At 40.6% G+C, this 27,727-nt stretch overlaps 2 protein-coding genes across 2 annotated transcripts in view; one reads left to right on the top strand and one right to left on the bottom strand.

Annotated features, from left to right (window-relative positions):
* LOC149217313 (putative L-ascorbate peroxidase 4, peroxisomal) overlaps window positions 1–27,727 on the top strand; it is a 159,614-nt gene that overhangs the window by 102,588 nt on the left and 29,299 nt on the right. The gene's annotated exons all lie outside the window — the stretch shown is intronic.
* Window positions 7,851–9,040, bottom strand: LOC149217315 (uncharacterized). Its single transcript, XM_089392973.1, has 2 exons — window positions 8,278–9,040; window positions 7,851–8,153 (listed from the first exon to the last, which is right to left on the bottom strand). Exons 1-2 carry the CDS (start codon window positions 9,022–9,024, stop codon window positions 7,959–7,961), a joined length of 942 nt encoding a protein of 313 aa, XP_089249099.1. The 5' UTR covers window positions 9,025–9,040; the 3' UTR covers window positions 7,851–7,958.

Below are 27,727 nucleotides of genomic sequence, written 5' to 3' on the forward strand. Positions count from 1 at the left end.
TGTGATGTTTCTTATTATTACGATTCTTTATATTGTCTTTCTTTAGTTCATCAAGCAATTACCAAAAGAAACAACACATAAAACAATGAACACAAGATGTAGGCACATGCTAGGGCAAACCCCCCCTCGAGGGGAAAACCCAGTCAAAGTAATTCTTCCTTTCAATAGTATTCTTTGAGACTCTTGACCCTATACCAAGATCAAACCTTCTCTCCACAACAAGTCAGCTTTCGGAAGATTGACCTCTTCCCAGCAACTTCGACTATGCAGCAACTTGCAGCAGCTAAAAGCTTCTGATAATAGTCCAACTTGGAAGACTTCGATCTCCCAATTCAGAGCACGAAACAAAGAGGGACCACCACCAAATTTTCGATTTTCCTTAACTCCTTAGACTCACCCAAACTCGCATTCACTTTGGCTTCCCGACAACAAACTTTCCCAACTACCCACTTTGCACTTCTGCCCAACAACAAGATTTTCACACTTCTTCCCAGTAGAGAGAATTCAAACTTGATGAGAAGTGATGCTCCAAATGAATTCAATGTCCTTCCTTTTATAGGCTTCTTGTGGGGTCGAATAGGGTCTTAGGCTAACTTGATCTTCCCTTAGGCCGACATGGTGTGGAGGTTCCATAATTCATATTTGACTCAATACTTAACCTTTTTACATGATTCAAAAGCCCAAGAAGGGTCTCTTTAAATGTACAATAATTCTATAGACTCAGAATAAATCCTACAAGTCCTTAATGGGGAATTTGACCTAAAACATGGTGCCCCAAGCATGAAACCCATGCTTTAATAAGTCACAATAATAATAATAAAAATTATTTTCTTTATTCTTTTGATAAGTACATTACATAATGACTCAAGTACATTATTGAAGACCGAACATAGTTACATTTTCCAACACTCCCTCTTAATTAGGGAGGTATTCATAATGTACAATAGAAGATCTCAAACTATATGAACCATGAAGAACTTTAGACACTGCAATGCTATGGACTAGATTCTTGACCAGGGCAATCTATCCAAACAGTCACTCAATAGTTTGGGAATCGCAATGCCATGGACTAGATTTATGACCAGGGAAATTTATCCAAATAGTCATTCAATAGTTTAGGCACTGCAATGCCAAGGACTAGATTCCTGACCAAGGCAATCTATCCAGGTGGGACTAAGATGGACTCAAGCTTTCAGCCCCTCTAGGTACCATCAGGTTTACTTTCTAACCATCAACCCAAAAATCCAGGTGTGTATCCAAAACAAAGCTCTTTGATCAACACCTCTCCAACTTCTAGACATCAACACAATGTGCCGGCCAGATGTCCTCTGAGGCAATGCTTCACTCACAAAGCCTCAATACCCCTTGATCTACTAGATCAAGAATGATCATTCTCTCCCAATCAACTTGATTGGTAACCAACATGCTATCAAAACCTTTGAGAGATTCCCCTGTACAAACACAACCCCAATCAATAGTATACTTTGACATGTACATAATCAAATACAAACCTCTGGGGTCTTACAGACAACATATTTTGCTTCTCAGCTTTCCATACGAGGACTATCAACCAAATCTTTGACAGAATATTCCTCAATCATACTTCTACTTCACATGCAACAACATATTCTTCGAAATTTATTCTTCAATTGATACCAAGCTATGCCCTCCCTCTCAACCAGGAAGCACATTTTATCTGGGCTCCCTCTTAATCTTAGGGAGATCTCTTCTATTCATGCTTCCTCCAGGTTATCAACTTCTTCCTCATTGGAGAATATTTTGTGGCTTCCAACCATTTCATCAGAGTTATCATCAACCTCATCATGCTTGTTACATTTAGCATCTTCACCAAGTTGAAGATTGTGTACTTGCACAACTTGCTTGTCACATCGAACATCTTTACCAAGTTGAAGATTGTGTACCTGCACAACTTAGATAGCAAGTACAACCAAATCTATAGAAGCATGAAGTTAGCCATATCAGAATCACGGAAGCATTTCATATTTATACATATCAGATACCCAAACATAATTACGAGCAAGAGATATATACTCTTCAACATCTTGCTAGGGACTTTGTTATACACCCTAGGCTATAACAATATTCATTCCATCTAGGGTTTCAATGTGTCTTCCAAAGGTATGCCATACCTTACTACAACATATAGAAAACCCTAGAAACAATTCACACAAATATAGATCTACAAAGTATCTAACAACCTTTCAAAATACATATGTTAGACTTCTCACTAGGGATTCATACAAATCCTAGATTTCATACAAAGTAATCAAAATCAATCACAACTTAGTCTTTAACCTGACCAATGTCAACTAGGGTTAGTTCCAAGCCCCTAGATTTTCCAATCAACCATCAATCAATCACTAAGATGACCAACGACTGCTAGGGTTAGTTGCAAACCCTAGATTTCTGAGCAATCATCATACTCAACCAAAAATTCAAATTCCAACAATTTCTTTACAAATCTCAAATTATCATATAGTCAACATTCATCAGAGATTCCTAAAATTCCAATTTCACAATTTCAACAATTTTACAGAGATCTCAAATCATCATATTTCAGAGATTTTACTTTGACTAAGGTTTAAATCCAAAAACCCTAGAATTCCATTTTCACAATATCAACAATCATTCAATACATAGATCTCAGATTGTTACATTTCACACTAGACAATGTCACTACTAGGTTTTAACCGCAAAACCCTAGATTTTCATTTTCAACAATCTTCTAATAGATTTCAGATTGTTATATCACACATACTAGACAATTTTAACTTCACTAGGGTTTAGGCTACAACACTCTAGATTTCCAAATATGATTATCCTAGAATCTTAGACAAGGACTTCCTTTGAATCCTAAGACTCATGGCCATCAATGACTAGGTCAGCACACATCTAGGAATTCATAACCATACATAAGCATATCATATGTCCAATTACATGAATACATTTGACCTAGACCAACCTAAGACCTCAACCAAACAGGACATATATATACGCCTAGATTTTATCATCATGAAAAATACATTTCATATCATGTGTTAGTCAAACGCAACTTCTCAACAATATCAAATAGGAGTTATACACAATCATCTTGATTACACTAGGGTTTGATCAGACAAACACACACATACCAAGGGAATCATTTCTAAGACAATATAAGGGTCTTGCTCATACATTCCACCAAACCCTAATGAGCTAGGTTTCCAATATAGAACACATAACAAACACAATATGATCAAAACTTCAAAGGTTTTGGGATTTTAGACCTTATCACTCAACCCTAACAAGTTAGGATTTCCAGATCACACCAAAATCCCAAACAAGACATCATCAATAAAAACTTCAACTAGCATTTCACAATTGCATACCCTTTGGTTAGGGTTTTCCAGACCTTGTCTAGGGTTCCACATAGTCAATCAAGAATATGAGTGGGGTAGGTAGATTTATCAAGAGATGAATCACCCAAACAAGAATCACTAAGATTCAATACAGCTAGTCATAACAAAGTTAGTAATAGATCATCAAATGAATAATCCTTTCAATCAATGTATTCAAAGCATACCTTTGTTTCTTGACTAACCTTGTCTTGAGAGATCCTCCTCCTTTCGGATGTTTTCCTGATCAAGACAACAAAGGGAGAAAGGTGATTAGTATTTAATATAATCGAAACTAGATGAGTACATGAACCCAAAACTAAAAAGACATGAGATACGTATCTTTGAGAGTTGTTGGGAGCTCCCTCCAAAGCTTGAGGGAAAGCTATAAAGTTAAAGCAATACAAAAATGTCTTTTCCAAAGATATGTTAAAAAGCTATAAATTCTAAAACATATAAAACAAGTTATGTAAAGCAAATGACTCAATAGTGTAAGTCCCTAATGTTAGAGTCTTCAGGCGTGACTTTCTTTGAGTCTCTTTCTTCAACAAAGTTGGCTTGATCTCTTCCTCTCTTCTTATATCTTGGATTCTCGGGACAATCACTCTTATAGTGACCTTTCTTATGACATTAATAGCACACTATCTTAGACATGTCAAATTTCTTCCTTGGTTCCTTCGATCTCTTTCCTTTATGATGAGCAACATAAACATTTGATACTCCTTCAGGATTGACAACCATTGAGATCCTTAATTCTTCTTGACTACATGCGGTCCATAATTCTTCAAAGGTGGGAGCTACCTTCCAACTGTTGAGACCTAAAGCAAATGCACCCCAAGAGGGTGGCAATCCTAATATAGCAGTGATCACCAATTCTTTGTCTGGAACAATCTCATCGATGGCCAAAAGATCATCCCTGAGTCTAGCTATCTTCACAAAGAAGGTTGCCACAATATCTTCTTTAGTCATTTTCGTATTCCTCAGCTCATTCTTCAAACTTGCTACTTGACCAATGTTCTTAATAGTGAACAACTTCGACAAGGCTTCATACATCTCCTGAGCATGATCGATGTTAGCTATGAATGGGACAAGATTGTCTTTTATCCCTTCTACCATTAGAGTCATAGCCACCAATTCTAAATCCCTGAATTTCACTTTGTCGGCATCACTGGCTTCTTCTGTAGGCTTCTTTACATTTCCTTTTACCAAATCCAACACCTTGTTCTTCTCGAGGATTAGGTCAATCCTCTTCTTCCAAGATCTGAAGTTAGATGCTCCTTCAAGCTTGTTCTCACCCTTGATTGAGTTAGACATCTTCCTTGAATATAATAGACTCTTTCCCTGAGATAGTGCCTATGAATGGATCTGCCTTTTTCTTCCTTCTTCACCAAAGCTCTGATACCATGTTGGAAAATTAGAAAGGAAGTAAAGATTTTCTTGATCTTGATAATTACTTGTGATGTTTCTTATTATTACAATTCTTTATATCTTCTTTCTTTAGTTCATCAAGCAATTACCAAAAGCAACAACACATAAAACAATGAACACAAGATGTAAGCATATGCCAGGGCAAAACCCCCCTCGAGGAGAAAGCCCAATCAAAGTAATTCTTCCTTTCAATAGTATTCTTTGAGACTCTTCACCCTAGACCAAGATCAGACCTTCCCTCCACACCAAGTTAGCCTCCAGAAGATTGACCTCTTCCCAACAACTTCGACTATGCAACAACTTGCAGCAGCTAATAGCTTCTGGCAACAATCCAACTTGGAATACTTCAATCTCCCAATCCAGAGCACGAAACAAAGAGAGACCACCACCAAAATTTGACTCCTTAGACTCACCCAAGCTCACATTCACTTTGGCTTCTCGACAACAGAGTTTCCCAGCTACCCACTTCACACTTCTGCCCAACAACAAGATTTTCGCACTTTTGCCCAGTAGAGAGAATTCAAACTTGATGAGAAGTGATGCTCCAAATGAATTCGATGTCCTTCCTTTTATAGGCTTCTTGTGGGGTCGAATAGGGTCTTAGGCCAACATGGTGTGGAGGTTCCATAATTCATATTTGACTCAATACTTAACTTTTTTACATGATTCAAAAGCCCAAGAAGGGTCTCTTTAAATGTACAATAATTCTATAGAGTCAGAATAAATCCTAGAAGTCCTCAATAGGGGCTTTGACCTAAAACATGGTGAGCCAAGCATGAAACCATTCTTTAATAAGTCACAATAATAATAATAAAAATTCTTTTCTTTATTCTTTTGACAAGTACGTTACATAATGACTCAAGTACATTATTGAAGACCGAACATAGTTACATTTTCCAACAGAGACAATCACAACTATGCAGTCAAGGGATTTGGAAAGGCATCGATTGAGGTAGAATTTGGTAACAATGTGCATCTCAACAATGTTCTATATGTACCAGGTTTGAAAAATAATCTTGTCTCTATTTCATGTTTAGAAGATAAAGGAGATAGAGTAGCTTTTGTGGATGGCAAAGTACTTGTATGGTCCAAGGGCTCTAGCATAGAAGATGCTAGGGTTATTGGGATTCGTGAAGGAAGATTGTATAGGCTCATGAGTCAACCATCTCAAGCCCTAATACATGATGAAATCAATCCAAGTGAGCTATGGCATAGAAGGTATGGACATCTTCATTATAGAGCATTACTTGAATTGAATCAAATAGTTTTGAGTGTCCCAAAATTGCAAATAGACCATGAAGGTGTTTATAAAGATTGTGCACTTGGAAAGAATATTAAGAAACCATTTCCAAGTAGTGACAATAGATCTGAATAAACCTTAGATTTGATTCACTTTGATGTATGTAGTCCAATCCCCGTGAGATCGCTTGGGGGTTCACTATACTATGTGACATTTATTGATGACTTCTCTCGTAAGACATGGATTATCTGATGAAGATCAAGGATGAGGTCTTAACAAAGCTTAAAGAATTCAAAGTTGAAGTAGAGAACTTAACAAGTAAGAAGATTAAGATCTTGAGAACTCGCAATGGAGGAGAATACACCTCAAAAGGACTTGTGGCTTTCTGTAAGAAAGTTGGAGTTAAGAGGGAGTTGACTGGCCGTTATAATCCACAACGGAATGGTGTCGTAGAACGTAAGAACAAGTCCATTGAAGAATCTGTCAAGGCCATGATGCGTGATCGAGATTCGCTGATGTTCTTATGGGGAAAAGCATCATTGACAACCGTATACATCCAAAGTAGAATTCCTCATCGAATTTTGGAAGATATGACTCTTGAAGAAGCATTCTCTGGAAGGAAGCTAGAGGTTGGACATATGAGAATATTTGGTTGTCTTGTCTACATCCATGTTCTTAAGGATAAGAGGAGCAAGCTTGAAACTTCAGGAAAGAAAGGCATATTGTTGGTTACAATGAATCATCAAAAGCCTATAGAATCTACATTCTAGAGTAGCGACAAAATTGAGGTCAGCTAGGTTGTCAATTTTGATGAGAAAGTGGCATATTGGAAGTGCAAGGAAGTTTCTGTGGATTCCCTTGATGAGTTAAAACATGAGGATGGGCATTCGGGTTCTACAGAAGATCCTACAGACCCAGAAGGGCCTCATGAACTAGTGGAACCGGTTGTTGTTCTAGAGATTAGAAGAAGACCAGCATGGCTTAGATCTACACTAAAAGAAGCAGAAGGACATGCAACTCCTAATGGCACATTTAGAGAAATCAAGAAGCCCAAGAGGATTTCTAGTTATGTAGCTCTCATGACTAACCTGATTGATACAAAACCTTCCACTTATGAAGAAGCCGTTAGCCAACAAGTTTTGAAGGAGGCCATGAATGAAGAATATCAGTCTATCATGAAGAATGATCTCTAGGAAATTGTGCCAAGGCCTGAAGGGAAGTCAATAGTGACTTCCAGGTGGATATACAAGATCAAGCATGCTATAGACGGAAGTATTGACAAGTACAAGGCATGGTTCATGGCTAGAGGGTTCTCCTAGAAAGAGGGAGAAGATTATGATGAGACCAATGTTGCACGAAGCGGGAGCGAAGCGGAAGCGCGAAGCGCGGAAGCGTCATTTTCCAAAAATCTAGGGAGCGAAGCGTCCGCGGAAGCGTCTGCGATATATATATATATTTTTATATATTTTTTTGCATTTATACTCAAAACAAACATCCCAAATACCAAATTAATTGTAGAAGACATGAAAACATGCATATTTTTGCATAAATCAAGATAGATATGGCATCCATGATTCCATTGTAGTTACTAGTATGTACAACAATCATCTATATTCTAGCTATTACAAACATACATCAAATTTTTAAGCATATTATAAAACATAAAACATTTAAGCATATTATAAAACATAAAACATAGAGCATATTATGATTTATCTAGCAAGTGAGCAACTGTCAACATTTGTCATGTCCAAAATTCAAATAATAATGTTTACAAAATATGTCACTTGGTCACCGCCAAGCCAAAAAGGTTCAAAATTCAAATTCACAAGTCTACAAGTCTAATGAGTAATCTATAGACTATGACAAAAAGAAGTAGATTGTGAATATATCTACTAATCTCTCCTCCTTCCACCACGAATAGAACGTGATGGCGTGCCTCCACGTGGTGGCAATGAAGAAGATGGTCCCTGTGTAAGTCGTGGCACTGGAACTGATGAAGAAGAACCCCCTGCTGTTGGTGTTGAACCATGGAACCTAGGACCAGATGGGGGTGGGGGTGGTGGCATATCAACACGGTCATCATCATCCTAGAATCGCTCAAAAAATTCATGCAAAAAAAAAAAAACACTAGTTAACAAAAAAATTAAAAACATGAATTAGAGAAATGCTTTATAAGGGAAAATTGGAAAATTCATACCACAATGGACATACCTGGATAAGAGCATCCTCTAATTGCTCTAGTTGCAACACTCCATCCTCCAAATTGGGCTCCTCTGGATGCTTGTCCCAAGTCAACAAGTCTTTATTAGACTTTGCATCTTCACAGTAATGGGACAACAATCGCAAGTTGTAATGAACATAAACCAAGCTCTCTGCCCGATCTAAACTCAACCTGTTCCTTTTAACACTGTGGATGAAAGAATAAGAGCTCCAACACCTCTCTGCAGAAGAAGTGTTTACCACCTGTGATAGCACCCGCAATGCCAAACTCTGTAGAAGTGGAGTAGGCCCTCCATGCATGTTCCACCACTCAAGAGCAGAAAAATGCTCTCGATCTTCAATTGAATGCATGCTCCCAAATGGACCAGTGTTGAGCGTATAGTTGCTCACCTGTCTCCGTACCAATGCAGCCTCCTCATTATCAGGGATTAATCTACTCAATGCAGCCATATATTTTTCGTGAACCTCTTTATCTTGGTGTGGTTTTTTCCTGCTTCCCCCCCCAGGTGCTGGTTTTGAAAGCCATGATGGATGATAGTACCTAGGTGTCAAAACATATGCTAATGCATGCAATGGAACATTTAGCATATCCCATCGCTTTTCCACCTCTTCACGAATATAATTGTACAAGGTGGTATCTCTAGGCTCAACAATGTCTTTAATCTGCCCCAACATGCTATCCATTTGCTCATACACCTCCCCAATTACTGGTCGATCTGAATCTGCAAACTTGATCATGTAATAAATTGGTTTGGTGAATTGCAAAGCATATTTAACCTGTGACCAAAAGTAAGTGTCAAGAACAATGTCCTTGACTACATTAGCAGTAGCACCATCTGTACACTGGTTAATTTCATCCCATGTTTCAGCACACACCAGATTAGTTAAAGCTTGTCTCACCTTCACTAGCCGCCTAAAGGTGAGGTAATAACTAGCAAATCTTGTCTTTGCAATTTTAAGCAATTGCAACTTGGAGTAAGTGCCATAGAAGTAGTTTACCCTTGTATGCCCTGTGATGAATTTAATGAGCTGCTTCCCTTTCCTGTAAACCTCAGCAATCCACCCACATTCTTTGTGTTTCACAATATCATGCATCAAAAGGTTCAATGTGTGAACTAGGCACCCAGACCAAAAGATGTGTGGATGAGTACGCTCAATAATTTTTCCTGCTGCCTTACAATTTGCTGCATTATCTGTGATCACTTGAACCACATTATTCGGACCAACATCTTTGATTGATTTCAATAGGAGATCTGCAATGTTTTGTGCAGTTGCACTGATGGAGGAGGAGTCATGACATGCAATAAATACTGCACCCTTAGAAGAAACACCAAGAACATTTATCAAATGTTGGTTTCTAATATTTGTCCACCCATCTGATACAATGGATACCCCATAATCCACCCACTCATGTGTAAAACGTGTCACAGCTCTTTGAACCTTAGCTTTTTCTCTTTCTAATAACACTGTTCTAGCTTTCTCATAGTTGGGGGCCTTGTATCCTTTTGGGGCTTCATTGATGGCCTTTACCATGTCATGCCAATAGGGAGAGCGAAGCACATTGAATGGTACACCGCAAGCACAAAGAAAACGGACTACCTTTCCATCCACATCATCCCTCCCAGTAACATTAAGGAAATCCCCTATTGTTTTTCTACCTCCAGAGGTTGCAGAAGTACCATAAGGAGATGGGCAACTACCAAATTTAGAGGTTGCACTTGATTCTGAATGAGTTTTTTGTTTCTTGTTTTTTTGTTGTGCAGCCATCTCTATTTTGATGTATTTTTGTCTTTGTTCACTTGAAATTTTTGGGCAAATGGCTACCCCCACAGAACCCTTTTTTTCATCACTCTCTAGCACCCCACAAAAATGCCTCCTCAGACGGGTATATGAACCCGTATATGGTTTTCCTCCATGACAATCATGAGGGCACATCCATTTGTAAGATCCACCACCCTTTCCCCCTTCAAGTTTGGTCACATAGTTCCACAAGGGATTTGATGTACCTTTCCCATCTTGTGCTTCAGTGTCCTCTTCAAGTTCATCCCCTTCCTCTTCAAACCCTTCCTCCTCATCATACATTGGGTCACTACTATTAGGACCAAGTTCATCCCCTTCCTCTTCCCCTCTATTCCTCACCCTTGCCATCATTAAAACCAAGAGTGGAATGATACATAGAAGCCAAAAGAACACCATCTTGGAATATGGATATAGGTGGTGGACAACCTGTAAATAAAGGAGCAAGTAGAAACAATGGGAAAGAGTAGGAGAGGGAGGAGAAAAATACAATTTTTTTTTCAAAAAAACAAGGGAGTTTGGGGTTTGAACTTACCTCTTTAGCTCTTGTAGATGAAGTCCTCCAAGCTCTTGCTCCAAGCTCCTCCTCCTTCTCCTAGCTCCTCCTTCTTCACTCCTCCAAGCTCTCCTCTCTTCTCCTCTCCTTTCCTCTCTTCTCTTCTCCTCTCCTCTCTTCTCTTCTCCAACTCTCATAAACTCAAAGTGAGAAAATGAGAAGAGAATGGGGGCTTTATTCTTTTCTAAAGTCACCCTAGACTCACCCTAAACTAACCTAACCCACCCCCTCATGCTAGTTAAGTCACATATTAAAACAAATTTAAAAAAAATAAATTAAAAAAAAGGAGGCCGCGGGGTTGCTTCCGGAATCGCCTGGGTGGCGTGCGGGTGGCGTGCGGTTCCGGGCCGGAAGCGTGGCGCCACCCCGTGCCCGAACCGCCCTTCGATCCGCGGTTCCGGGGTGGCCGCAACCCAAAAGGCAGGAATCGCATTTAAATTCCGGAACCGCGCCACCTCCTCCTCCGAATCGCGCTTCCAAATTGGATTCCGGGACGGTTCGCTCCGATCCGCGGTTCCGGGTTTGGATCCTCCGGGGGGGGGGGATTCCTGCAACCCTGGATGAGACCTTTGCTCCAGTTGCTAGGTACAACTCCATTAGATCCATCATTTCTCTTGCATCTTCAATGGGATGAAACTTACATCAGATGGATGTGAAGATTGCTTTCCTTAATGGAGTGATTGAGGAAGAGGTGTACATAGATCAACCTCAAGGTTTTGAGGTGCGTGGAAGGGAATCTCATGTCTGCAGGTTAAAGAAGTCCTTGTATGGACTCAAGCAAGCTCCAAGAGCTTGGTATGCTCGTATTGACAATTATTTGATGAGGTTAGGATTTACCAAGAGTGATGTTGATCCAAACCTTTATTTTAAGGTTGTAAAGAATGCACCTGTGATCCTATTACTTTATGTTGATGACTTGTTTTTGACAGGTGTTGAGCCTGTTATTATTCAGTGTAAGAAGTAGTTGGCTTCTGAATTTGACATGAAGGATCTTGGGTTGATGCATTATTACTTGGGACTAGAATTATGGCAGAAACCTAGCGAAGTCTTCCTTGGTCAAGGAAAGTATGTTATTAAGATCCTTTAGAAGTTTGGTATGATGGATTACAAATCCATGGCTACTCCCATGGTGACTAACTTGAAAAAGTTGAGAGGCTCCAAATCCATTGTGGTAGATCCATCGATGTATTGACAATTGGTTGGCTAATTCATGTATTTGGTTAACACTAGGCCGTACATTTGCTTTGCTATGAACACCTTGAGCCAGTTCCATGTTGAACCAAGGCATGGGCATTGGATTGCAGCAAAGCACATTCTAAGATATCCACGTGGCGTTGTGAACTATGGTTTGAGATATGTTACAAACAAGGATGTACTGCTTCAGGGATACATAAATGTTGATTGGGGTGGAAGTGTTGATGATAGGAAGAGCACTTCAGGGGCATGCTCCAACTTGGGTTCCGCTATGATATCTTGGATGAGTAGGAAGTAGAGATCTGTCGCACTCAGCACTGCAAAACCAAAATATATTGCAGCCAATGGAGCATGTACAAAAGCAGTGTGCTTTGAAAGTTGTTTGTAGGATTGTTTGACCAAGAGTTGGAATCGACAGTGATATACTGTGATAAACAAAGCTATGTGAAGCTTTCAGAGAATCTTGTATTCCATGACAGGTCAAACTATATTGAGATCAAGTACTACTACATCCTTGACATGGTGTAGAGGAGAGTAGTAAGGCTCGAGAACATACCCTCTGATGAGCAGTCAACTGATATTTTGATGTAGCCATTACTCGAGAGAAGTTCGTGTATTTCAGAGACAAGTTGGGGCTTGTGGAGATTACCCCTCTCGTTGAGAGGGAGTGCTGATATGACACCAACATGGATGGACATTCCCGAAAGGGAGAATTGTTTGAGAGGCCCAGAGTACTCCTGAGGGTAGGGTTGAGTGAGTACCTCTCGGTGAGGAGACTCAATCACTTCCCATGGGAGGATTGAGTGAGCTCTGTTAGTATCGAGACTTGATTACTCCCCAGTAGAGGGTTGAGTGAGGTCTTTCAGCATCAAGTCCCTGAGTGCTCCCCAAGAGGGGTGAGGAAGTGCTCCCCAGGAGGGTTGAGGAGTACTCACCATGATGGTTGAGTGGCTGCCTGCTAGTACTCCTCAGGAGGGTTGAGTTTGTAACTATGGTTGGTCTTCATAATGTATATTTAGCCACTTGATGTATTTGTATTGATTATTGTAAAGCATATTTTAAATGCTAGAGTCAAAATGAAATTTATTTTGAGTCAAAGTCACATTGCGACTTTCAAAAGAAGAAAATTTGAATTTTTGAATTGTAATTTTTGGCTCCAAAAGTTGCCAAATCAGCCCAGGGAAAAGACACACCCTTTTGGCCAAGACAGATCATTATATAAAGGTAGCTCGACCTCCTCCAAAAGGGAAATTCACATTTCTCACACAAGACATGTTTTGGGAAGGCAAGCGAAGGGCAAATAGGACGAAGAAGAAGAGGGATTTACTCTCTCTTTCCCTCTCTTGCTACTCGCACATGTGGATAGTCTCTCTTCTTTTTGGTTCACTGTTTTTCTGGGCATTTTGTTGCAGGGGGTTGAAATTCTGGGCAACTGCAGGGGCCAAAATTCCAGGTTGACTGTTAATTACAAGAGGGCTGAAACTCTGGATTTTAGGACAGACAAAGTGAATTTCTAGATTAGATTGGGAGGCTTGACTTGGAGGGAAAGACTAGGTTTGACCATATAGGTCGAGGTGTGTCTCTTGTTGAACAAAATAATTTCTCTATTAAAAAGGTTGTTGGGTTTTTTCCCTGGTGGGTTTTCCCAGTTTAAAACTTGTCTCTTCTTTGTGCATTGTGATCTCTATTGTTGTACTATTCTTGCATGGTTGAATTTCTGAAGTATAATTGCTGAATGATATATTGGAATAATTCAAAAGAAGATCTACATCAAAAGTAATTATCAATATTTCATAAATATTTTGCTAGCTTTTATTGCACTTAGAAAATCAAGGCAATTGTTGCACAAGAAGATCTAGATCAAGATGACTAAGTGTTGATTTTTGAGTAGCTTGGGAGGTACTCCAAGCCCTAGTGTTCGAGGGTTGGAGGTCAAAGCGCCACAAGTAGGCTTGTGGGCTTAGAACCCAAACTTGGGGTTTTGCACTCATAGATGCAGTGTTGATAATATCGGTATCGGGAAAATATCGGCGAGGGTCTAGAAAATATCTTATTGGCAATATCGGCGAAAATATCGGCAAAATATCGGCAAATATCGGCAAGCATAAAAAATGCATAATATATTCATTTTTTTCAGATTTTTAAACATATAAAGCAATAACAACATGAAATAAACACATTGGCACATAAATATGAAGAAAACACTGATATATATGATGTCAAATAGAAATGATACATCAAAGGTGATACCAAATCCTGCTGATCCCTGATAATTGTCCATTCAAGGACTCAAATGTGGAGAACCAATACAAAATAACATCACATATATAAAAGTATCTCATCATCATGAGTTATATGTAGCACAACAAGTAAAACTAGCAGCTATCTATCTGAAATCACTGCCCTCTCCCCCTTTTACGGGAAAACATGATGGGCTGTTTGCCAGGCCTGCCCCTAGTAGTAGGAGGCCCTGACCCTGCCTCTGCACCTAATGTCAAATAATGAGTGCTAGGTATGGGGCTATGCTCTCCTATATCTATAGCAGATGGTGTTGATGCTGATGCTCCCGCAGTGTCCTCCTCCTCCTCCTCTTGCTCCTCCTCTGAGTGCTGCTGCTCCTCTGACTCCGAGTCCTCCTCTTGCTGCCCCTGCTCTAATGGATCATCTGCCACTGGCTCTAACCATGAAGGTGACTCCTCCAAGAGGGGCTCCTCAGACTCCACCCTCCATGGAGACAATACATCAATATTGTCTAAGCTAAGTCACATGACACGAGGACACGAGACACGGACACGTAAATATGAGTATTCAATACGAAACACAATGACCTGGAAACAAGACACGGGGGACACGTTTTATATATATATATATACCAAAATATAGTTTTTTATCCATATTAAATTGCAGGTTGCAGCTTATCTAATCAAATTAAAATATAATTACTTCTCAAAGTTCATAGTTCACTTTAAAAAAATAAATAGAATCAAAATTTACTATTTAGAAATTAGAATGTGATATGCTTGGTCTTGATTCTTGAATATTCTATGTTCATTGTTCATGTACAACTTACAAGCACATAAGAAAATAACTAAAGTCTAATCCTATTGATTTCCTCTGCCCCTCTTGCGAGAAAATGCCACAGCTTTCCCTTTCCCTCTAGATGTAGATGTTGGTGCAGGTGGAGTTGACAGTGGAGTTTGCTATGCTCTAGAAGCTGAAGAACTAGAAGTAGGAGCTATAGGAGGTAGACCACGTCCTCTACTGGTGGCAGGGGTAGCCCGGGCAGGTGGTGTCACCTGGAAACATTACAATCTCCCAATCCTGAAATCCTAAAAAACTGATAAGTCTGCTGCATTTTGAATGAAATCTAAAATTCTACTTTCTCCATATGAAATCCAATGAGGCCAGAACCACTCTCAAACATCCTGAGTCATTTCATGGTAATGTTAAAAATTTACTTAATCTTCATTTTCATCCTTTTACTTTAAGAATTTAACATTACCATGAATAGCATATCAATACTAGGGCCTAGAACGCTCAAACCCTCCTTGGCAGCAACCACATAGCTCTCCCCTTCCTTCTCCAACAATCAGAAATGAAAATGATATGAAAAAAAACCAAAATCGGATTTTTAATGGCCGTGCAGAAATTTTTTACAGTCACTGGGCGATATTTTCGATTGTCGCGCGATATTTTCCGAAATATCGGCGATATTTCGGAAATCGCGCGATATTTTCAAAAGCCGAAAATATCGCGATATTTTGTTGGCGATATATCGGCTCGCCGAAAATATCGCGATATTTTGTTGGCGATATATCGGCTCGCCGAAAATATCGCGATATTTCCGAATATCGCCGATATCTCGGCGATATTATCAACATTGCATAGATGTTTGGGCCAAAACTGTGACGAGTTTTCGACATGTGATGGATGAGGATGATATCTCTCGGCGAGAAGATTCTAACGCAAGGAGAATCATCCAATTCCGAGTTGTCGTTGTTGAGTTATGAATTTTGGAAGTATAGTGTGGGTGAAGGAGCCTACTAGTTTGGGTCGACGTTGTGTTTTTGGTCACCCACTTTCATGAGATTCGTTGAAGCCCTTAAGAAGGCTATAAATTAAGGGCATGTGTGAGGTTATTAGACACATCCAAGTGTGAAAATATTACATGTCTTCTCTGAGGTAGTCGCAGGGAAAGGAGGCCCAGCGAAGGTGGAATAGAAGGGTTGTTTGGGTCTATTTTCATTCAGAGTTTAGGCCGAGTTTGTGCAGGAGCTGCCAATGAAGGAGGAGGGTGGTTTTGTGCCGTGTTTGAAGGATCTTCTCCTCAAGAATTCTGGTCTGAATTCTTTGATCAAGCCCTAGTTGCAGCAGCATACCTGAAGGTGACATTTGGGGGCCGAAAGTCTAGAACAGGAAGGCTGTAACTAGTGTTTTGGACAGTGAGCAAGGAGGACTTGTTTATCAAGAGAGGCCGCAATCCTAAAAGCAAAGTTGGCCGAGATTTAGGGGTTGTAACAGTGGTTACAGGATGCCCTAACCAGAGGGCCGAGATTGCAGAGGATGGTATAGGATTCCCAGGACAAGAGTGACAACAGAAAGGTATGGCTTGTCTTCTTGTTGTGATGTTTCACTATGGGATGTAGAAGTCCAAGGATTGGACAAGTTTCCTGTGTGTTTGTGTGTTGGAGGATCTCTGTAATAAGCTGCAGAAAGGAGGCTGCTACAATAGTATTGGGAAAGCAGTTTTGGAGGACATGAAGCCTTGTAAGAGGTCCTTTCTCTATGCTGCATTAGCCCAGGTCAAGAGTGTAGATAGACTAGAGTTCCTTCATAAGTATTGGGACTGTTCCAAGTTGTTGTTTGGTTCAAGATTGCTGTAGGGTATATTGAGGAGCCTCAAGGCCTAGGTTAGTAGATAGATGCCTAAGACAACAAAGGGAGCAACCCTTTGAGAGAAGATCACACAAGTTTGAGCATTGGATTGGGGTTGTTGGTAAGCCCTAACCAATCTTCTAGAAGCACAAAAATCGAGGTCAAGGAAGCGACAACAAAGAATTGCAGATGTCACCTTGTTGATGATTGGATGTCATGTTGATGGAGACTGTAGCAGCTAGGTGATTGGGTTGACATGGACTGTCAGATGCCCTAATTAGTGGCAGATGTTGCAGCAACACATTGGAGCCTAGATTTGTGCAATAGCTCCTCTATTGCAGAGCAAAGGGCAAATGGGGAGAAGTCTGTGGGTAGCCATGTGTAAGGGTCTCTTAGGTGTGGGGATGACCTAACTAGGTGCAGATGCTACAACGTGGAGTTGTTCTCTTGTGGACTGTTGGAGGGTAGCGTGAGAGAGGACTAAGTGTGGATGTGATTTGACACTTATGGTTTGCTGGAGGACATCGTGATAGTGTTCAAGTTGGAGCTCGATGTGCAACACCTTGATGGACAAAGGTGGTTGCAAGAGAGGCAGTTGATGAGCTCAAGGGTCTGATCAACTAGGAGCAGTTTGTGGAGCTCAAGACTTGTGTGTGGAGAAGGGCATCTACAACAGAAGATGAGCAGTCCTCCTAGCCCATGTTCATTGTGGGAGATGGACATCTTGCAGTGATAGGTGGCAGCGCTCCATGCCCTATGTTGGTGTTGATCAGTGCAGTGCAGGAAGACCATAGTGAGCTGAAGTCCCTGAGTAGATGAGGAGCAATAGTGGTCTGTTAAGAGTTGTTCACAAGTGGAGCTGTGAACAACTCGACAAGAGTCTCGATGTGTTGTGGCCTTGACGGACTAAGGCACAACTAGACAGTAGATTGGATAGTTGAGATTCAGTGGCTAGATGGACTTGGAGCTTTGATAGAGGCAGGAGCTGCAGATCGAGAGTCAAAGGACTAGGCAGGTACAGGGTACGACTGAGGGGAGTTGAGAGAGTCGACTTCATCAACTAGATGGTCAGAGTATCTTGTTGAGGGTAGATTGGTCCTCGATGGATTGACATCAAACCCCAGTTTGTATCTTGTACTAGTGGATGTATGAGGGCCATTATCCCTGGTACGGGAGCCTTAGACTGTTGTATTATATGTTGATTGATATAACGAAATTGGGTTAAAAATTGTAAAATGTTGTCTATATTCTGTGCACTAGTAGATTTATTGTTGTTTATATTCTGTTGTGCAAAGAAGTATCGTTGTGATTCTTGGTTTGGTAGTGTCAGAGATTTTAAGACTCTATTCTAGACGTAATGTCGTGGAAAAACAACATGGTATCAGAGCGTGTTTGAGCTACTTTGAGGGACAGTGAATCAGAGAAGCAACTCAGAGGGAGTTGTGGGTGTCTAGATCATGGAGCAGAGGGTTTAGTTGAGGACATGGAGATGTGGTCTTGACAAGTTACATGGCGAGATGGGCTGGGAGTTCTGGTGGATTGGTGGTGAGCCTGGTGAACAACAATTTGTTGTAGGGCAGATTGTTGATCATGGACTTCCGTTGATTTGTCATGGATGGTTGGGACAACTCGAGGGTTTCTTTGGCTTGGACGAGATCAGGTTGATCGAGATGGCTTCATGTGATGGACTACAGGTTCGCAGGCTAGAGTATTCATCGGATCGTGATGTTGCATATTCGAGATTGGAGGGATTTGTGCAAGTGGTATTTGATCCAGGAGGATGAGTGCTTGTAGGACTGAACTAGTGGAGATTGTGTAGGCTCAGAGGGAGTCTAGCCTTAGAGGGAGAAGCCCTATGGAGGTTTTGGATCTTCAAGTTCAGATGCGGTGAGGCAGAGACACTACCGAGATTGCTAGATTCATTCTACTGGGTATGCTGCAGTGATGGATACCAGATGGGTTAGTGTCGCCAGATGATGATGGTTACTTCCTAGTCTTGAAAGTACTTCCCTTGCTAAGAGGATGTTTTGATTTTTGTGTAGCTTGGGAGGTACTCCAAGCCCTAGTGTTCGAGGGTTGGAGGTCAAAGTGCCACAAGTAGGCTTGTGGGCTTAGAACCCAAGCCTAGGGTTTTGCTGCACTCGAATTTCTGGCCTACTCTAATTTGAGCCACTTGTTTTGTGGACTCTCTAAATGTCAGCTCTGCCTTCCTGTCGCTTTCCTGTGTGTCAGAACTGCCATTATTATTGTTGCTGCACATTGTTCCACTGCCTTCCTTAATTGTCAAGTTGCAGACCTGCACCAGACCATTTCAAAATTTATATCTCTACCTGTCACATTGTTTGTTGGTTTCCTACTAGAAATAGGTGTTTGCGTTCCAGATTGTAAGTGGAAATGAGAGCGCAGCAAAAAGAAACAGAAACATCAGGAGGTTTACAGCGGATGTTGAACATCGCCACCAACAAATTGTCTCTGAAAAAAAGGATAGACCATGATTTTTATGGAGAAATGGGGAGCAGTCTTGGTTTGAAGAAAATGGTGCGGTGAATGGTATGTGTACAGTCGGTCCTCTCCACTCCAGTTGAATGGTATGTGTATAATCGTCTCCCAACTCCTGGTTGTAATACTTTAATATTGTGTTGCGGCATCACTTGGTGGCCCTGCCATACTGCTCGATCAACTATGTTAACTCATACCTCCTCAGACCATACGATTCAACTCCTCTCCCGGTGCTACCACCGTGCTCCTAATAGAATCACGTGAATCACCCTTGTAATATTCTCCATTGTCATTGGAATGGCGGGGCGATAGAAAATCGTAGTCCTGCTGCCTAGGAGCAAGGGACTCCCCTCCTCCATTGTAGGGGAACTCTTCTTCTACTTCAAAGCCATTGGTCGCCATATAAAATCCACAAACAACTCAGCTTCCCCCTCAAAGCACCCAACGGGTATGGATATTTTCGAGGAGCTGTTGACGGCACAAGAGCAAAGAGAAAGAATGGGACGCTTGTCGTAACGATAAATAAGCCACGGGCCTATAAAGCCTCTGGTATGCGGCTTCGCGTGGGGAGCAGTTGCACTCTTTTCTCAGGCCGAGTTCCAGAATGTGGTTGATCTTCGTTCCTAATAAAGTCTTATGAATTGTCCAAGCCTTTGAGAAGCTTCATTGCCATATGTTCCAAATGTCTTAAACAAGCTGATATAATTCTCTTGTAGGTTTCTCCAGTCTCTTCAAAGAAGGCAGCCCGACGCCAACTGTCCACATTATTTTCAGAGACCATACACAGATCAAGATAAGCAAGATATTGAGCCAAAGATCTGCGACTACTCTCTTCCAATGCCACAAGTAGTGGATCAGTTGGATTTGTTTCTGCAGCAGCTGAGCCTTGAGGCGGGGCAAAGACACACCTTCGAGTGTGCACTACCTGAATTAGGTGATGTATGAGCTCCCAACAAAACGAAATGAAATATGCTCCAAGAAAGAAAACAACCTGCTGCTTCAAGAAAGTTCCTATTCCATTACCGTAGAGATTGCCATGCAGGATAGTAATAGGTTCCCCTTAACAATGTAACCTGGTATATGTCTGTCATCAACCCGCAGACTCCTTTCTGCATCTGTCAAATCACAACTCTTATCATCTCACTTATCCCAGTAAATAACTGACACAACCCAAACTTCTGGCCTGTTAGGATCAGTAGTCAATAAGTCATTTAACAGTCTGTTCAATTCAGAAAGGTATGTCCTTGTCTGTAGCAGCATAGCATACTTATCCATGACAGTTATATTGTACTGATCAAGAGCTCGAACCTTTTCAAAGTTCAAGAGGGCTTCATCAATTTTTCCAATAACTGCTTCAGTCTTTGCTGTTTCGATCATTATGTGGAAATTGCGGCATTGTGGCTTTTGATAAAATGATAGCCTCTAGTCATAACAACGTGTTGATATCCATTACCACCATAGAGATTCAATGCATTCACTGGCGACAAAGCCCAAAGGTATTGAGATTCTGAGTGCACTATGATTTACAAATTTGTGTCAGGCTTTTATGTTCCTTAGCCTTGAAAGGAGGAGATATATTTCAAACATTAGTTGATATCTTGAAGCTGACATTCTTTGCTGAGTCTGATTCTTGAGATTGAAAGATGGCTAGACTAGCTGAGTTGTTAGAATTATTAAGCACTCTAATGTTGTCTACTATTGAAGACACAGTAAGATTCAACAAAGCTTCTCTTGCTGACATTAGAACATGTTTACAAGATGCACAAGAAAGATTGATTTTTTCCAGCTTGAGACAAAGCTACAACAAGAAGAATTACAGCAGTGGAGTCATCATTCTGAACTTGTTTCTGTTTAGAACACTGAAACAGACTCCCATAAGTAGCAAGTTGATTCAGATCCAATACCCAATGAAGCAACATAATTACATGTAGAAGCCGAAATTCAGCCTCCACTTCCCAAGCAAATCATCAAACCTTGGTAAGAGCTTGTCCACAACAAGCACAAAACAGGGCTTGGATATGATAAGAAGGCGTCCTTTCATATTCCAGATTACTCAAAGCCCATCAAATTTCAGAGTGCTGGGTTTCTTCATGGCGGTTCACCTTCACCTGTTCCAGATTCTGCTCTTCCACATTCACAACCAAAAGTTGTTAAATGCCAACACTGTGACCGAGTTGGCCATATGAAAGATCACTGTTTTGATCTTCATCCATGTGAGCACTGTCATAAAACCACTCATTCTTCAAACAAATGCTTCAAAAACAAGCCTCTTGCAAGAACAAAGATTCATCTTGGATGGATCGCTTCTTGGCAATGGGCATCAACAACCAAGAAGATATTTCAGTCATATGTCAGAATTTCTTCTAGAATATTAAAAGGTCTTGCAATTGAGTTTTCTTCATCATCTCACCTTGTATTTGACAGGGGGAAAGTGATGGTCATCTCCAAGCTTCAAAGTCACATCAAGCGAGCCTGAGCCACAACTTGCCATACCAGATTCATAGTTGTACCAGAGACAAAGATGCCCCTGAGCATGCCTTCGGTTGATGATCAATCTTAAACCATCTATGCGGGGTTGAGACACTTCCTCTAACAGAAGACTTCAGCTTCTTGCCAGTTTTGGAAGAGTTCCAGGAATTGCATTAAGCATTCCAGAGTTGTTGGTCATTTTTATGAATATAATTCATAACAAGTAAATAAATAAAATAAATGTAAATATTAAATAATTAAATATTGATTATGTTAAATAGTCATTAAGTTAAGTGAAAAGGCATGACTAAAAGACATGCCCATTCACGAAAGGACACCTGCTTAGGTATATATATGCGGGTCCTCAATGTAAATTCATCACTTATACATTTTTATATATAATAAATTATTATTATTAAATACCTCGTGTATTTTTACATTCAAGTCTACAAGCTATCAGTTTTTATGCGTCAATGATCCTTAAACCATCACAGATTGAGACCTCCCTTTTCAGGTTGAGGTTCTCCCTTTTCATGTGGGGTGAGACCTCCCTTTCAAGGTTGAAGGTTACCCTCTTCAAAACATGAGGAGCACTTCCTCTAGCAGAAGACCTCAGCTTCAGGCCATATTTGGAAGAGTTCCGAGAATTGCACTAAGCGTTCCAGTGTTGGTGGTCATCCTTAAACCACCCCTGTTATACCAACATTTCAGAGAGCACATTCAGCCTAGTGCTGCCATGCATTTTTGCACATTTTGTATTACAACTCTCTTCTTGGACTCACACATACCCCTTCGGATTAAGGGGGGGGAATGTTGGACACCTAATCCTAAGGGTTGGTGTGGAAGTTGGATAGTCAAAGGGAGTCCAAGAGACCTTGGAATATGGAATCCAATAGTCACTCTAATGTATTATAAATGTACATCTAAGTTAATAAGAAATGCAATTCACTGTTCTATCATTTATGACTGTTCACATGGGTTTAATAGTTTGGGCCAAAACTGTGATGAGTTTTCGACATGTGATGGATGAGGATGATAGCTCTCGGTGAGGCGATTCTAACGCAACGAGAATCATCCAATTCCGAGTTGTCGTTGTTGAGTTATGAATTTTTGAAGTATAGTGTGGGTGAAGGAGCCTACTAGTTTAGGTCGGCCTAGTGTTTTTGGTCACCTTGTGACAGTTGGCAACCTACCTTCATGAGATTCATTGAAGCCCTTAAGAAGGCTATAAATTAAGGGAATGTGTGAGGTTATTAGACACATCCAAGTGTGAAAATATCACATGTCTTCTCTGAGGTAGCCGCAGGGAAAGGAGGCCTAGCGAAGGTGGAATAGAAGTGTTGTTTGGGTATGTTTTCATTAAGAGTTTAGGCCGGGTTTGTACATGAGATGCCAACGAAGAAGGAGGAGGGTTCTATGCCGTGTTTGAAGGATCTTCTCGTCAAGAATTTTGGTTCGAATTCTCTGTTCAAGCCCTAGTTGTAGCAGCATACTTGTAGGTGATATTTGGAGGGCCGAAAGTCTAGAACAAGAAGGCTGTAACTAGTGTTTTGGACAACAAGCAAGGAGGACTTGTTTATGAAGAGAGGCCACAGTCCTAAAAGAAAAGTTGGCCGATATTGAGGGGCTGTAATAGTGGTTATAGGATGCCCTAACCAGAGGGCCGAGATTGCAGAGGATGGTACATGATTCCGAGGACAAGAGTGACAATGGAAAGGTATGGCTTATCTTCTTGTTGTGATGTTTCACTATGGGATGTAGAAGCCCAAGGATTGGACAAGTTTTTTGTGCATTTGTGTGTTGGAGGATCTTTGTAATAAGCCGCAGAACGGAGGCTGCTACAACAACATTGGGAAGACAGTTTTGGAGGACATGATGCCTTGTAAGAGGTCCTTTCTCTAGGCTGCATTAGCCAAGGTCAAGAGTGCAAATAGACTGGAGTTCCTTCGTAAGTATTGGGACTCTTTCATGTTGCTGCCAAGTACAAGATTCTTGTAGGGTATACTGAGAAGAAGCCTCAAGCCCTGGGTTAGTAGATAGATGCCTAAGACAACAAAGGGAGCAACCCTTTGAGAGAAGACCACACAAGTTTGAGCAGTGGATTGGGGTTGTTGGTAAGCCCTAACTAGTCCTCTAGAAGCACAAAAATCGAGGTCAAGGATGCAACATCAGAGAGTTGCAGATGTCACCTTGTTGATTGTTGGATGCCATGTTGATGGACACTATAGCAACTAAGTGATTGGGTTGACATGGATTGTCAGATGCCCTAATCAGTGGGTAGATGGTCCAACAATACATTGGAGCCTAGATTTGTGCAATAACTCCTCTATTGTAGAGCAAAGGGTAGATGGGGAGAAGTCTGTGGGCAGCTGTGTATAAGGGTCTCCTAGGTGTGGGGATGCCCTAACTAGGTGTAGATGCTACAACATGGACTTGGTCTCTTGTGGATTGTTGGAGGGTAGCGTGAGAGAAGACCAAGTGTGAATGTGATTGGGCACTTATGATCTGCTGGATGATAGCGTGATAGTGTTTAAGTTGGAACCCGATGTGCAACACCTTGATGGACAAAGGTGGTTGTAAGAGAGGCAGTTGATGAGCTCAAGGGTCTGATCAACTAGGAGCAATTTGTGGAGCTTGAGACTTGTGTGTGGAGAAGGACATCTACAAAAGAAGATGGGCAATCCTCCTAGCCCATGTTCATTGTGGGAGATGGACATCTTGCAGTGATAGGTGGCAACCCTCCGTGCCCTATGTTGGTCTTCATTAGTGTCGCGTAGGAAGACCGTAGTGGGCTGAAGCCCCTGAGTAGCTGAGGAGTTGCAGTGGGCAGTTAAGAGTTGTTCACAAGTGGAGTTGTGAACAACTCGACAGGAGTCTCGATGTGTTGTGGCCTTGACTAAGGCACAACTAGAGAGCAGATTGGATAGCCGAGATTCAATGGCCAGATGGACTTGGAGCATTAATAGAGGCAGGAGCTGCAGATCGGGAGCCAAAGGATCGGGCAGGTACAGGGTATGACCAAGGGGAGCTGAGAGAGTCGACTTCATCAACCAGATGGTTAGAGTATCTTGTTGAGGGTAGATTGGTTGTCGATGGACTGACACCAAGCCCATTTTGTATCTTGTACTAGTGGATGTATGAGGGCAATTATCCTTGGTACGAGAGCCTTAGACTGTTGTATTATATGTTGATTAATATAACAAAGTTGGGTTAAAAATTGTAAAAAGTTGTCTGTATTTTGTGCACTAGTAGATTTATTGTTGTTTATATTCCGCTGTGCAAAGTAGTATCGTTGTGATTCTTGGTTTGGTAGCATCAGAGATTTTAAGGCTCTATCCTAGACCCAAGGTCGTGGAACAACAACACTACGGTCACAACATGATCTAGCTCAAGATGCTTTCAAGGAATTTAGTACAATATTTGCGATTGAAGACCCATAAGCATTGAAGCCCATAACCATTGGGATAGTACCACAAAAACATAGAACTACAAGTCATCAATCGATGTAAATTTAAGCTACATATAATCTTTCATTGGTGAAGTTGAGGTGTAATGTTGTGCCCTTTATTTGTGAGGTTGCTTTTGGCAACCTTACTTGTGGGACCATGATGATACACAAATCTAAAGGATGCATAGATATAAGCTAATCAAGACAGAAAGCCATTCATGGTCAACGCCTACAAACAAAAGAAAAAATTATATTGGTTGAAACAATCAAGCTAAGGCGCTGATTAATGCCATCAAGAAATTTGTCATGATTGTTGTCAAGTAGAAGGATATCTAGGCTCCACAAAGTGAAGGCTTCTATCTGCAATTTCATAGTTAGGCAGAGGTAGAAAATTGATGTTTTATTGTTACAATAAATAGAATTTTTCCAAAAGGCCAAAGGGTTATCTCAAAAAAGAGAGGTGGAGCATGAAAGTATCCGATTGCAAGATTAACCTTGTTAGAAATCGATGAACCCGACGTCTAGTCTATGCTTTAGCTAGAAAACATAAACACACTAAAAATGCCTATCTTCAAAACTTTTGCACAATGAAATATATTAGCAACGGAATATACACAAAATTTAATCCCCAAACTTGTTTATTATTGGTCCATTAATAAGAAAATCATAGGGCACCTATAGCAGGGATAATGGCCCTTTATATCCTCTTGTCCAAATGCTAAATACAAAGTTGATCCTTTAACCAAATCCTGGGGCTTAGGTCAATCTCTTTGGGTCCTCTTTTGCCCCAAAATACCAATCATCTTACTTGGTAGTGGCTTTCTTCCTTGTTGTAGTAGACATACTTACTTTTCCATGCACAACCACCATCTGCCAGCGTTCTTGTAGCCCTCATCTAGTTCCTTTAACTAGTATAGGCCTTCCTTTTAGCCCTTTGATTGCTCCTTTAGCCTTCTTGTCCTTTACCAACCTTAATGCAAGCTTGCTCCCTTAGCACATCAATATACAACCTTCTGCTAGCCTTTTCTAGGCTTACTACAGGCCAGTGAGTGCCCTAACAGACATGCAATCTGATTCTTCTTGGCTGCAACCACACTTTAAGTCCTCGACCCTCTTGTTAGCATTGCGTCCTGTGGCCCCTTTGTTCGCTGTGGCATGCAACCTTCTCCAACTCACAAAAAAGGCCTCTTGACACCTTGCTTTAGGCCTTGGTTGCCCTTCTTCAGTTGCAACCTACTCTAGCCCTCAAGACCACATAAAACTTTGTCTTCGTTGACCTGTCCTTTGCTCCTGCATCCTCCTTCCTTCCTTAAGGATACAACTAGGTACTTTTAGCTCCTCACACAAGAAGAAATTGCCCTTCACCTTCTTGTCCATTAGCCTTGCTATTGGCTACCATAATTATATTTTCCCTTAGGTCTTCTTAGGAATCCGTCCTTTCCTTCAAGAGCCCTCCAAATCGACCTTAACAACAAATTAGAATATGAAATGTCTTTCCTTGGGTTCCAAGCCCACTCGTTTGGGTTCAAATCCGCTAACTCGGGTGCAAGGCCCACACACTCACTTTTGTGGGTGTTTCTCTCTCACAAGCCTAGCACCAAGGGCATGTGAGAGTACCTCCCAATGCCATCTATTTTCAACAAACCTTGCTTAACTTTGGATTGGATGAGACTACCTATTGGAGTATGAAGAGATTAAAAGACTAGTCCAAACATTGTTTAATCAAGTGCATGTCCATTTTGATTGCACATTGTTTAAATGCCAAAGATATAACACTTGGTGAATGTGCATTCATTGTTGAGCTTTGAACAAGATTACAATGAAGAATAGGTATCCTTTGACTTAAAGTTTATATGATTGATCAATTGGAGCATGTTAAGTATTTTGCAATGTTTAGTATTGATAGCAAAAAGTATGGAAACAGGAGAAAAACGTATGAAAAACAACATTTACAACCAAGAAAAGCTTGTATGAATGGAAGTTACTGTTAATTATTCAAGTGCAAAAGATACCTACACAAATTTCTTGAATGCTGATATTTACTTCAAATGATGTAGATCTTCTTTTAACAATTCTAGTTTATCATTAACCAATTACACTCTAGAAATTCAACCATAAAAGCATAAAGACAGTAGAGGTCACAATGCACAAAGAAAACGCAAGATTTACCTTGGGAAAACCCACTTCGGGGAAAAGCCCATCAACCTTTTCCTCAGAGAAATTCTTTAGTTCAACAAGAGATACATCTAATGCAACTACTCGACTATGAGGTCAAACCAATGTTGATAATATTAGTATCGACAAAATATTGACGAGGGCTTTGAAAACATCTTTTCAGCAATATGAGTGAAAATATTAGAAAATATTGGCAAACATAATAAAGACACAATATATTCATTATTATTTTTATTTTTTTATTTTTCAAAGTTTTAAGCATATAAAGCAATAACAACATGAAATAAACACATTGGCACATAAATATGAAGAAAGCACTGATATATATATATAGTAATGGATATAAAATAAAAATGATACATCAAAGGCGATACCAAACCCTACTCATCCCTGATTGAGGTGTGAGAACTCCAACCTGTAAGGATGTT

The sequence above is a fragment of the Pinus tabuliformis genome, chromosome 1_1, assembly GCF_031772625.1.
Source record: "Pinus tabuliformis cultivar Carrire ecotype Pingquan chromosome 1_1, CPIR1, whole genome shotgun sequence".
In the NCBI taxonomy this organism is placed as follows: Eukaryota; Viridiplantae; Streptophyta; class Pinopsida; order Pinales; family Pinaceae; genus Pinus; species Pinus tabuliformis.

What these genes read in the sequence shown, in the direction of transcription:
- LOC149217315 (XM_089392973.1), bottom strand. Translation starts at nt 9,024, where the DNA reads ATGATCAAGTTTGCAGATTCAGATCGACCAGTAATTGGGGAGGTGTAT. An exon ending in TAGAGGATGCTCTTATCCAG is followed by an intron (nt 8,154 to 8,277) that starts GTATGTCCATTG and finishes GAGCGATTCTAG; the next exon opens with GATGATGATGACCGTGTTGA.